General features: G+C 44.3%; 1 protein-coding gene across 1 annotated transcript; it reads right to left on the reverse strand.

The window, feature by feature from the left end:
* Positions 1-845: 845 nt before the first annotated feature.
* Positions 846-10,342, reverse strand: LOC309674082 (opsin-VA-like; the record flags this gene model as incomplete). Its single annotated transcript, XM_082486019.1, has 5 exons — positions 846-1,141; positions 2,291-2,530; positions 7,543-7,660; positions 8,252-8,462; positions 9,982-10,342. The coding sequence occupies 5 exons, from the start codon at positions 10,340-10,342 to the stop codon at positions 911-913; spliced, it is 1,161 nt and encodes a 386-aa protein (XP_082342145.1). The 3' UTR covers positions 846-910.
* Positions 10,343-13,888: the final 3,546 nt, after the last annotated feature.

Here is a 13,888-nt window from a genome sequence, read left to right on the forward strand (position 1 = left end):
AACATGACAGATCTTAGCTCTGCACAGTGCAGGCACATACGGGGAAAAACTTCTGTCCCACAAAGCTCAGCTTCGCAACTCTAAGCTGTGCTACTGGCCCTTTCTCCAGCATTCCTGAACAGTTGTACTTTACCCTACTGACTCCTCTTCTAAAGCTGAGTTAATAGAATAGTTCAGTTGGAAAGGACCTACAATGATCATCTAGTCCAAATTAATTTACTTCAAAAGTTGCCATGAGCACAGAAGATTTTCTTGACAAAGAGGGAATGCAGAGAGAGGATATGAACAGCTCTTGATAGGGATTGTTTTAATAAAACAGTGCTTGGGAGTCTGAAGGGCTTGCCCAAGCTGCTGGAGATTTTAGTGGCCCAGATGAGGTTTTCATCAAGCACATAAGTGCAGAAGTCTCTGGCTTTTTCTGCTTTTTTTAGTAAAAATATCCAAACAAACCAAAAAAGCACTCAGAGCTGTTACTCCCTGAACCTCCACTGGTTGAAATTGAGTCAGCTGTGTGCTATATATTACTTATTTGTCCATTAGCATATTGAAGCCATGTGCTACTGCATGCTTTTGTCCAGCTGACCAAGGAGCCACCATCAGCGTAAAACTCTCCTGTCCCTGCTGGGTTACACGCCAGCATAGCAACACGGGGCTCCCCTGATGTTATTTTCAGGAGCACGCAGGCTGTGGGTTGGGAAGATGAACACGGTGGAGGAAGGGACTCACTTTATGGCTGGGTGTTTGACTGCAACGGCAGAGCCAAAAAACTCTTACACACACTCAAGAGCCCAGAATTTCAAAAGCTGGTGTCCACAGAAGCATCACGTCCCCACTGACAACATTTTTTGTTTTAAGTGATGGTAACAAGGACATATGCTGTAGCACTGCATTAATGGTCGCATCTCCCACCCTACATGGGACAGATTTTGTTTTCTGAAGCTGCCAACTCAGCAAAAGATAGGCAATTTCTGTGTTCAGCTCCAGTTTTCCTCTTAGAGATGGTGCTACGTACTGCCATGGTGGACATCTCACTGCCTCTTTTGTCCTGGGTTAGCACTGCTCTCTCTGAAGTTGGGTTCACGTTGGACTCTGCAGTTTCTATGGCACTGCAGCTGAACATCTGAATCAGACACTTCCTGAACTAGAAAGTTGAAAAAAAGGAGATCAATCAAAACATGTAAGAAATTTTAAAATATCTCTATAAAGCAGTCTGTGTCTTAGCTAAAACTCTTGAAAATTCTCTCATGAGTCAGTTGGTTATATGAAGAAATAGCCCCATAAAATATATTTGTCTGTGCCACCATGAAGAACTCTAAAACTGAGAAATAATGACATTCTAAAAAGACCCAGACTACTGGAAAACCTATTCTAAAACGAATTTTCCTCTTCTGCTTGTTATTAACCACATCTAATGGACAGAATTGGTCATTTCTCTAGGATCAGGAGTTGTTTTCATATGCTGATACCCAGCTGTTCAAAGATGGTTTGTTTCCATGCAGTTTGTATCCATGAGCAGGTAAGCCCAGCATACATCTGCCGTGCATTGGGAGATCAGGGCACTGTCCACAGGGGGTGAGACAAGCAATAGCTCTCTCTGCAGGACTGAATAAATACATGTATTCATCACCTCTTATTCAACAGTCACTGTACTATTTTTCTTCTTCTCACTTTTATGCTTATACTCTGCTTGATGCCATCACTCTCAGTAGCCACATCTATTGCATAAACCTGTTCAAGTCTATTGTCATGTCTGATACCACAGTGAACGCACATCACTCTCGTTCACCCTCTTGTCAATTCTTCTCCTCTGCACCCAACCCTCTGCCCCATTCCAGAGAAGGAAGCTCCCTGTCCCATAGGCACAGTGCTTCCCGGTACGTACAACCACAAACGCAGCATTTCCCCTGACAGAAATTCAAGCTATTGAAAACTTCCACCCCACCTCAAAGTCAGCTCACTGGTGTTGCAATCCTAAATAATTATAAAAATGTACTGGGACAGCCCTGAAAATAGAATTTTCATACAGAAAACTAACTGATGTTCACTAAGGGCTGATTTTCCTTTTTGCTATCTAAACCTAATAGTTATTAATGTTCATATTTTAATAATGCACAGAGGCTTACACTATCTCCCAGTAGGTATATATATAGTGATTTATTTTTTTCAGTTCTAAATGCTGGATATTGCAATGCTGGTTAACTATCTTGTAGGTAGGTAGAACCAATTCATTATAAGGCAAGACAAAATAACAAATTCTCAGTGTTAAAGACCCTTTGAGAGCATACATTACCTGTTTGTTCATAAAGACATAAATAATTGGATTATAAACAGTAGCTGTTTTGGAAAAGAAAGCTGGAATTGCTGCCAGGCGAGGATCCAGCTGAATGGAGGGGTATGCGGTGACTAGGACAGAAAAGGCGGCGTATGGCGTCCAGCAGATTAGGAAGGCAATGATCATAACAACCACCATTCTCGTCACTTGTCTTTCGGGTTTCCTGGTAGTTCCCAGCCTGCCTTGTGTATCTGACACCTTTAAAGAAAAGACAGAAGATTCTAGAAAACAAACAACAAGGCCTCCAACCAGTGAACTGAGTGAGCAGGCTGATAATCTGCCGTGCTGGAAGGAAAGTCCTACTCCTCTTGAGTACGACAGCACATAAGGATGCTGTTACTGGCCCGCAGGGTGTCAATGTCACTGCTGAGGGGCACGAATTACTGTATACTGTCATTATTAAATTTTCCTTTGCTTAAGTATCTTTACATTTTTATTGTCAAAGTGACAGCAAAAAATAACTGCCAGGGCAATCTCCGTGTAGAAATAGCGCTGCAGCCCGGCAGGACTGCAGCCCCTGGGGATGCTCCCAGCCAGCCTCAGCCGAGTCACCAGCAGGGAGGCGGCGGCACAGGTTTGCTGTACTGCCTCACAAAAGTTAGTCTAGCTCAGGTGACTTCATGAGTGCTGCAGCAGCCCACCCCAAGGCAGTGCAGAAATACCTTTAAAGTCCACCTGTGAGAAGAGTAATCCAAATGATTTTTGTCAAATGAGAGACGAGATTTGGCCTCTATTTAGAATGCCAAACAACAGAATACAGTGACCCCGACAGAATGAGCAACCGGCAGTGTCTGGTAACGATAAGTGACCTCTAAAAATATGAAACAGAAAATAGGGCTACATTTTTGGGTGATACAACTCGCCGTACATCACTAACTTCAGCGGAGCTGCCTCAGCTTACAGCAGCTCTGGCTCTGCACAAAGCCTAATGAAGCCAGACGGCTCCGCGGGCAGGAGAGCCAACGAGAGAGCACTGTGCCTGGGCTGGTAGCAGCAGTATCCATCTCTTCCCCTTTTCTGGTCTTTTTGTGAAATGCATTTTCTGCCGTCCTGACAAACCAGTTTGTGTACAGCAAAATATAATGAAAAGCACAATTCCATAACAAGGCAAATATGAGAAGCAAATACACCTTTGGACCAGCCTTACAGACAACCAACTTTAATCTTACCTACAAAACTGTCTTCTGCACTAGTTGGCCCAGGCACAGCATTGTCCCTATGAGATCTTTTTACAAATCTCAGCAGCTTCAGTTTTCTTCCAGGTTCTCATTCAGGCCACTGCCAGGGGCTGGCTTTAATTAAAAGCTCTTGCCGTGGACCACAGATTTTCCTCTGCCAGAAATTTGGAAAGACAGGCGCATGGCTGCCATGGTCGGCATCAGCAGAGGGGAATAACCCCAGGCGAGGGGGAGCGGTAAAGGATGCTGCGCTGTCCCCGTCCCCTCGCCAGCACCTGAGCCCCAACCTGCTCGCAGGGCTCCGTGCCAAGCCCTCTCTCTGCCGCTCTTTGTGGTGTACTGGCCGGCCTCGAGCCACCACATCCACAAGGTGCAAAACCTCACCTTTGGCTAAGCTTTTGAGCAGTTTTCAGCCAAAGCCCCATCCACCCCTGCCGTTATGGCTACACACAGTCATTGCAACTGTTTAACTGAAGGCACGACTGCGACTCAGTTACCGAAAAAGGAGGCCATCGTGGTGTCATAAGCAGACAGCAAGCCTGAATTCCAGCACTTTCTTTTCCTGCAGACAGCTAGGTGTCCAATAGGGGTGTTACAGACAGCACTCTGCTGTGGTGCCCAACCTCCTTGCCACGGGTCAAATTTAGACCTGACGAAGCAGCAGCAACCAGGAGAGTCTGTCAAGCTCTGTTGTGCTTGATGGCCTTCACCAGAAGAGTGTCAATGATCTAATGACACCAGAATTAAAGTGGGATTGAGGCATTTAGCAGGAGTGCTCCTTCTCTTCCCCTCATTGATCATGCAAGCAGCCCAGACAGAGATGTTGAGACAGAGATTATGTGATGTCAAACAATGTCTTTCTGGGAAACATCCTTGTTTTGCTTCTGATGACTTAGTGAAACAAGGCACTGTTACGAGATGTTAGCTTACATGGGAAGTAAGTAATGCTAACCCTGTATGGCTCTAGAAAAATCTGTTGCCAGGTCTTGCAATAATACATGCTTGATGTAATTTTTGATGTAATATAGCCTTTTAGCTTTCCACAGTAACGTTAGAACTGAATGGAGACATTTTCCCTAATAATCCTTGCACTGCACTCAGATAATTTAACGTATTTAGTACTCACAGGGGTATAGAAGCAGCTCCTGAGGAGGAGGGTGTGCTTATCTCTGTAGAAAGTTGTAATTCATGTTGGTATTTAACAAACAGTAACTACAACAACTATAATAATGAATTATCATAATACCTACAAGTTCTTAGGCATCAATGAAGGTGCTGAGCAAAGCTAAGATATTCCCTGCCCAATATATGACATTCCTATAGCATTTTTTCATATACACTGTACCTACACAGAGAGCAGCCCAGCCTCCCTTTCCAGCAGTGCAGTCACCGTGGGGAAGGAACACAATCTCCTGGATTGTGCTTTCGACTCTTTCGTCTTTGTCTCCTATCAGCCTGGCCTTTTGCTCAGCTATGGCTTTTCATGGGTGGCAGTAGATTCCTTTCTCGGTAAATCTGAGAACACGAAACTAATAAGGAACGATGTACTGGTGCTTTATCTTACAAACAAAGGAGTACTGCCATAATAATTTATCTCCATTGTAAACTGTTAACTAGATCTTTTCCTACAGATTCATTTCTTTCATTAGTTTTGCAGCTGTAGTGAAAGCTACTGTTGGCATTGTAGCGCTGGGGTCACAGGGGCTGAGGGACCAGCAGACTTTACTGGGACAAAACAATGCCACTCAGGACCAAGTCCACACTGTGGCACACATGGGACATGGAAGAGGGCTGGTTGGGAAGGTCAGGACCCCAGTTCTGGTGCCTGTTCACCGTAGTCAGACTTTCAAAAATTAGCTTGGTTGTGAGATACAGCCTTATGACAACTCATTATAAATTTACAGAATATACTGCAGGCAGTTGGCTTTTCTACACCAGACTGTGTTTTAAGCTGTTATAGGTAACAGAGGCCAACACAGTCAGTCACATTTCTCTGTGAAGGCCAACAAAAGCCATAGGCAAGGACTGGCACGAGCCACGGCTAAACCGTTTGTGATGAGGCGCCCCGAGGCTGCGCCAGCAGTTCCCGGCTGTGCGGTCTGCCGGGTCACTGAGCTGCAAGGGGGTGCGAAACACGCAACGTGCCGAGAAGTGTGATTCTTTTCAATATGATTGCTATTCTTTCTGGTTAACAGGGAGAGGAGTGAGAAAGACAGCCTAGCAAGATCGCACCACAGTGGCTCCAGGCCAACGCTGGGACCCACTGCATGGCACAGATAAGACATCCTGACCTGGCCCAAATGGCAAGATGGACCATTCAGTGGCTTCTGCTGTGACTGACGGTGACATTTTCCTTCATTGCCTCCCTTGTTCCTCATCTCACCTGCTTTAACGTGCCTCCCCTTAAAGTGGCTGTCCCAGAGGAGGGAAGTGGTCCTTTCTGTGGACCTGCTGAAGCATCTGAGCAGGACGTGGTCTTGTTTCCTTCACACCCTCACCCCTTCCTTTCATGCCAGGCCACCAGCCCACCCTGTGGGCTCTCCCTCCCAGGGACAGCCTCCTGCAGGTGGCCCTTTCCCACCCCTACAAAGCGGGACCTGTGCCGTCACTGCCAGTCCGTGGGGAGGGACACCTGCCACCTGCCACGCTTGCCCCCACCAGGGGTTCCCCAGGCAGGAGCAGGAGCCCCGTGAGGTGGCCATCCCCCCCCTCCCAAGCCAAGCAGCAGAGCTCCTTCCCAAAGGAGCGCGTCGCCCTCCCGGCACCATCAGCAGCGGGAGGTCTGGCCCCCTGCTCGCTCTGCTCCATTTCCTCTGCGGGAAGGTTAGGACAGGGAAAAACAAAACACTAATAAAAGTTCTGGATATTCAGAATAACAGAATCATAGTCTTACAAGTTCTCTTAGGAGAGTCTGAGTCAGCAGCAATGATTTTCTTGAAGCATCTCCAACTCTTGTAATTGACGTCCCCCACCCTCGCACCAACAGACGCTGTGCTGCCTCCCCACGAGCGCTGCCAGCAGCAACGCGCCTCTGCCGCAGCTCACATGCAGCCCCAGAAACTTCTTGTGCTTAATACCGAAATCAACCTCTCCCAGCCATTTAACCTTCTCTCCCCTAAATGCATGCTGGAGGAAATCTAGAAAAAGCTATTTAGAGGAATCACAAAGTCACCCAAAGTACGCGTGTTCTGATCTGTATTTTCTAATGAGAAAATAAAATATTTTTGCATTTCCTTTCTGCTTTGTCGTATTTAGACAAAACAGCAGTCAGAATAAATACAAGAATTTGACTATCCCAAATACTTTAAAAACAGTAAATTGAAGACATTTACTGAATTTATTACTGAAACAATAAGACAAAGCAGCTTTGCAGTAAATAGAAATAACAGTATTGTCCCCAAATCCTGTCCCAAATAGGAATTTTCCTATTCTATTATGTTCTTTTTTACTTTTTGCAGATTCTCTTTGAGATCAGGCCAAAATAATCATTAAATAAAATTAAAAAGCATTTCTCAATTCCTTTAAATGTTCCTGGACAATCGAATATTATATTTACTAAACAGCATTACCTTATTTACAAACGCTACATCTTGTTCTGCATGTAAGTGTTACAGAGTATTAGCCAGCACTGTTAAGATTTACAAATGCAGTCATTTTAAGCTAAATTCTGATTTACCTGGTTTGAGTTGTAAGAAATATCACTGACTTGAAGTCCAATTGTAAATAAATCAATATTGGGTCATTCAATTTCTTTATTTATGAGGCAGACATTCTGTCATTTGTATGACGTTTGGCTAATGAGACGCACTGACAAGTGAGGCGAACTGCACACTTTGAAAAATCGTTTCTAACCGTAGGATGGATGTCTGTCTGTAAGGATAATTACATAACAAGGGATGATAACCGAGTGCATTTGCTGCCTGGAAATTTGATCTGTTTATGTCTGATCTTTATAGAAAATCAAACACAAACATTCCAAATGTTTTCATACATGCGCATTTTAAAAGTTTACTTATAAGTGCTTACTCCTACCTTTCTTAGCTTCCGCATCAGTTTTCCATAGGATACCAAAATCACTGATAAAGGCACTATAAAACAGGTGGTGAAGAATGCAATAATGTACGTATGGTCAGTATAAGCTCCCGAGTACCTGTATAAAACACAAAATACATTGCATATGTACTACTAATATGTGTTCTTATTATTTTCTTGAAGCATTAATTTTGCTCTTCAAAGCTGTCACTAGTATTTTTGTCAACTGTTTTCATTCCAAGTGCCCCTTTACAACTCTAGTCGTATCACCAGACGGAGCCCTGGGCCACCTCCCCGGCCATGGAGGCACAGTAGGACGGAGCTGCGGGACAGTTCAGGCGGGAAGGGACATGTAGTCCAACCTCCTGCTCAAAGCGGAGTCAGCTATGGGGTCAGACCAGGTTGCTCAGGGTTTTGTCCAGTCTTCTGAAAAATATCTCTCTTTGTCCTCTTTGAATCCTGACAAAAAGCACAAGGTAGAGGACAGTTATTTTCATTGTAGGTGGAAGCTCCTCCCTTTAGAATTAATTTTTTTTTCTCTAAATCTGTTCATGGTAAATTTTTCTCAGTTTTGTTACAACTTTCTTTACATCCATTTTTGCAGAGATGTACATAATCTTTAAACATTTCCTTTAAATTCCTGCCCCTGGGACGTCCTGAGCTGCAAGTTTCAGTTCTTTACCGTACTCTGCACGAGTATGGGCCTTACCAGTTAGGTTCACAAGTAGTTCCAATCTTACTGGTGGTGTAACTGCTCCAACCCATTGTTGGTGGAATGGTCCAAATGAAGGAAAAAGTCCACACAAAGGCAATACCTAGGGCTGCGTGCTTCCCCCTCAAGCGCATGTTTCCCAGAGGGCGGCAGATCACAATGTACCGCTCAAAAGCCAACAGAGCAAGAGACCAGAGAGCAACAATGCCTGTAGTAAGAAAACACAGTCAGCGTCAAAAATTGTGTAGATTCACTGAAAAGCAAACACCATCCCACATCACAGAATCGTTTGGGTTAAAAGGCATCTGAAGGTCATCTGCTTCAACACCCTGTGCCCCCCACGCACAGTCCATCCAGTCGGTTGCCCAGGACCGAGTCCAGTGGGGTTTTGAATATCTCCACAGATGGAGACTCCACAACCACTCTGGACAACCTCTTCCAGTGTTTGACTACCCGTCGCATCAGGAGCCTCTTCCATCAACCCAAATTATGAAAGGATGTGCAATTTATGTGCGTTATTCTAATATTTATTAAGAGCACAGGTTTTTCATACTTGTCTAGTTTGTCAGCCTAAAGTATAATGAGTACAAAACCAAGCAGCTAATTGGGCCATTTAACTGACAATGACTTCTTTTTTTTATTCAATTCTACTCTGAAAAGCTGGAAATTATGTCTAGCTTCCAAATTAAGAAATTAAGATATGTCTTCAAAACGCTATCTTTGCAAGAAATGTCATATTTCAGACTGTCATAAAACTCCAGCCTACAGACAGCTGCCCACAACATCAAATTATCAGTTTGTGGGGCACGTATCACCTGGTCGGCCACCAACATCTTCAAATAGCCTGATCTTTCTCCACGGGACATGGCTTACATGCCACAAACTGATTTAGTAGCACTGTCCCTCACCGACATTCCCTCTGCCTGGCGTAACCAGGCTGTGGGAACTCCTTTTCAGGCTGAGATCAGCAACGTGTTTGATTCAGAGCAGTGACAGAGTTAGAAGTCTGTCTTTACTGTACAGCTTCAGGAACAGGAACAGGGAGGCAGGAGTGAATGTCGGTTGCAAGTAAGTAGATGTCCCATTTTAAACTAATTCCCCATTTATTCTGCACAGTTGTGTTTACACAGGGAACCACGCGGTGAGGATTTTGCCTTTGAGAGTACTTCTAATATTTTTGTGTAGTTAGTAAAACAAAGCCAAGAAAAGAATCTCAAAAAGATGTAGGTGTGCGGAGTGCTTGTCACAGGGGTGTCGCGGCTCCTCAGACCCACGGGAGGGCAGCTAACACAAGACGTTCCCGTGCCCTCATGTTTTCCACAGTTTAAGAGCAGCCACTCACTCTTTCTCTCTTTTTTTTTATCCACATATGCACACACCTAAATACAAACCTTGAAAATAGTTACGCATTGTGATTTTTTCCTGACGTTTTACCCCAAATCCCACAACACTGTTATTCTACTAGCAAGCTTTTTCTCATTATATTAAACATATTCAATGCTCAGTATACGTGCGACAAGCCACTACTGGTACACGACAGAGCAATTGGTTTATATGTTAGTCACTCACACAGGAGATCCACCGCAGAACACAGTAAATGGGGACAGAACCAGTGAGCTCAAAGGCATGCAAAGTCAGGGGCTTGGGAAGCTGCAGGACAGCCAGCAGAATACACTGAAGGAAGCTGAAGGAAAAGAACATACAACTACAAACAAAATCAAGCTTACCAAAAAATGTGACAGCAAATCCTTCCAGTACACAAGCCCAGTATCCCATATAAAAATAACCTTTTAGATTCGTTAAAAAGCTGATGGTGCCACCAGTCAGTGAGACCAGGAAATCAGCCACAGACAGATTGACTATAACATAATTGACAGGTTGTCTCAACTGCTTGAACTTAAAAGTTACCAGGATTACAGCCAGGTTCTCAGCGAGCGACAGGGAGGTCACCACCAACATGACTGCTGCCAGAAGCCTGAAGTGCCAGGGCTGGATGGAGTCCAAGGGACGGCGGAAGGGATCCCATCTGGCAGGACCAGCAGAACTGGGCAACAGCGATTCATTTTCAGGTGCTCTGAACGCATCCATTTATTCTCTCTCTCAGGCAAAAGTAATATTGTATAATACTGGAGTTTCTAACCTGTAAATAACATTCAGGATTAAAAGGAGAAATTTGCTGTCTCCAACAGAAGTGTGCACAAACTCTCCGTGCTTCTGCTTTCCAGTAACAGTCCAGGAAACAAAGTTTTGGTCAGAGGAAAGTTTAGTGCTGTGCAGTGAATGTGGGAACACGGATGAGCGAGAAAAATCTCTCAGAGCAACTTCTGCCCCTCTCTGCCAGTAGTCGTCTGCTGCTGCTGTGTCTCTATCTGTAATAAAAGCCAGTGGTGGAGCTGCAGGTTTCCTCCTTCTGTGGCAGCGGACAGCAGTGCTGAAACATCCCTCAGATCATCCCTACTCTGGGGGGGGAACGAAGCGTTTGCTTGGAACCCCCCCCGACCTTTGGCACTGCAAAGATGAAGCTTTCCTTTCTGAACAGTGAGGGTGGAGTGACACCCCTCACGCCGTGCGCTGCCGGAGTGCAGCGAGGGGCCGGCTCCCGCCGAACTCCTTTTCTTGAAAAAGGGCAGCCCTGGAAGGACTAACGCCGGACGGCCGCAGCAGCCGTGAGCCGGACAGCGAGCCCGCACCGCGAGCCCTGCCCACGCCTCAGCCTGCCTTCGGCCCCAGAACTGAACCTCCAAATCCAACGTTTTCTGTGTTTTCCGGTGGAATTTCAGCTTCTGTCAGAGACAGTACAGACGTTATCCCGGATGAAGGCATAATGATTATAACTGCAGCTTTATTACTAAAAACTCAAAGACGCACAACGATATTTTAAAGATACAGTTTGTAAATACACGAAAAGAAATAAAATCAGTACAGCATGACAACAGACGGCAGGAAAATTAATAGCTAGTCATATATTTCTGATCAAAAGGACTGGATGCATCTGAGCTCTTCAATAATCCTCGGCAGTTAGGGTTACTTCTGTTCATTTCCCAAGATGAGTGGCTCAGTCATCTCTGCACCCTGATGAGACACAGCACTGTGACAGACATTCCAATACTCCCATTCTAAAGGGCTGCCAGTAATTATTTCACAAATTAAGCTGGATACCCCAAGAACATGGAAATCATTCAGCTGTCTTGTGAGACAATTCTTGGGGACCATAATTGTTAATCAGAGTATTAGCTGGGGTCAAAAATAGAAAAGCAATCCAGTTCCCGTCTTGGGGAGTTCACACTTTGGACGCACACCATACACAACACATGAATAAACAAACAGGAGCTGGAGTGAGAGTGCAAATGAGTACCACCACCAGCCCAGACATTCCCTTGAGGTTATATTTGCTTTGGCTTTTACACTCTGTTGACACAGGTTAAAATATTTTAGTATGCAGGAATGGAATCAAAAGGGTTTCTGGACACTGGCAGTAACAGCTATGCATCAGAAAAATTCAAAATATTTTGAACTAAAAAAAAATCCAAACTCCTACTTACCGTAACCAAAATACAAAGATATTTTTAAATGCTTAGTATATACTCAACTGAAGAGGAAAGAGACAGTGCTTAAGCAGATCAAATCCAGTAATAAAAATACTCACAAAATGATACTTATTCAACAGGAATATTAGAAAATTCCAAGTGTCATAAATAAAAACAGGATCAACACACAGCAACATTAAAATGCCTCCAGCCGGTCCTTGTATGACATGATTCATCACAGTTCCACTGCCTGCGAATGACAGCAGAAGATCCAGACCACAACTTTAAAACCAAGTTTGAATATTACGTTGTTTGAAATTATACATGATTTAAAATTCTTGTGGGTGTTAGAACAAAACTAGAACTCTGAATTTAGCACACAACAGAACAGAGAAGGCAGTATCTGGACTTCTCTACGGTACAAATCTATCGACTGTACATTGACACCCCTTTAAAGAATGGATAACTATTATTTCCAGTCATTTTGTTGTTGGTTTATGCCGTCATATTGTTCAATTTTTTTTGTATAAGCTGATTTTGGTTACAGTTTAAATGCATTCTCTTTTCTTTATCTTGTGCTCCCTATTTGTTTAGAATCCTTTAAAAATATTCCTACTGTCTCGTTTACCTGTTTTGATTGTTTTTCTTCTTCAGCAGACCAACGTTATCACTGAAAGTGATTCTCTGCGATGTGCTCTCTTATTACAACTTACAGCAGTTGCACTTCTTCCAGCATCACGCGTTTGCATTTGCCACTTTGCTCTACGTTTGTGACCACCTTTGCACTGCAGCCCTTTTTTTTTTTGTCCATATAATACAGACATAGATAATTTTTTTTCAACTTTGTTGTGAGATTTTTTTTCTGAAATCAGTATCAGCCAAATTTAGAAAGACAAAGCTTTGCCTTATGAGCACAGGGAGACCAGGAGCTTCTCGGGTCTGTAGCCTCCATTTAAAGAGAGAGCTGCTCTCCAGCATTACATCACAAGATCTTTAGCTCCTTTTATTAAGGTCTTGTTTCCTGTTACTGAAAAATTCCTTTTCCTGGACTTCCATAAACCAAAAGTTTGTGGATAAACTTGGAGCACATGCAAACCGAGGAGTCCCTGTGCATCGCATGTCACACACCTCACCTGCTGCAGCCTTCATCTTCTTGGCCAGGACTGAAGCACCACTTGCCTCTTTGGCAAAGGTGTTCCTGGCTAACACTTCCTACAAAGAGGTAGCTGGTAGACAACAAACAGCCTCAGGCTCTGGTTAAACTGCTGCCGGTTGGAGCAGGGAACATACGGTCAGTGAGGTGGCAGGGATGTGTAACTAACAGCACTGGTGTAATACGCCGATGGTAATTCCAGCTGTGAGACAAAATCAGGATGACAAGAGCTGTGCTAACTGAGATCAAATCTGGTACCTGAAATTCTACGTGGCAGTTAGTAAATTGTCCCTGAGTTTACCATTCCCACAAGACACAAGCAGGGAAATGAGCACTAAAGTCTGCGGTATTTCAAGTGGTGCACTTGAATTGGTTTTCTCAGCCTTTGAGCATGAGATAGGCCCAAGATGCTGCCATGTAATGACAGCAGTGGCCTTCACTCCTCAAAGTGATTGTGAAAGATTTGCTTTATCATAGTATCACAGGATGGTTTGGGTTGGAAGGGACCCTAAAGCTCATCTAGTTCCAACCCCCTGCCCTGGGCAGGGACACCTCCCACTAGACCAGGTTGCTCCAAGCCCTGTCCAGCCTGGCCTTCTTGTCCCCAAGAAGGATTTAGTTTAGTCACATTTAATTAGAGCAAACAGCATTTTCTGCTGTACAGATGTTTTGTGGGAATCTGGAGTGAAGGACCCCCCTTTAGGTACAACCAAACTGGCTGCTGTGTCACACATGTGTGCTCATCTCAGTAACTGACCTGACCGCCCCGTAAGTTAACTTCTATTTTGAAAAAAACCCCAACAATAAAATCCAACCAGGGATTCGGGCACTTATCATTTCTGTGAGCAAATGGCGTTGACCCAATGCACCTACACAGACTGCTTCCAGCACACATAAACACTTCGTCCCTTCAGAGCATCTAGCCTCTGGGCCAGTAACTAGGCTGAAACTGGT

The sequence above is a fragment of the Vanellus vanellus genome (assembly GCF_965231255.1).
Source record: "Vanellus vanellus genome assembly, chromosome: 7".
NCBI lineage: Eukaryota > Metazoa > Chordata > Aves > Charadriiformes > Charadriidae > Vanellus > Vanellus vanellus.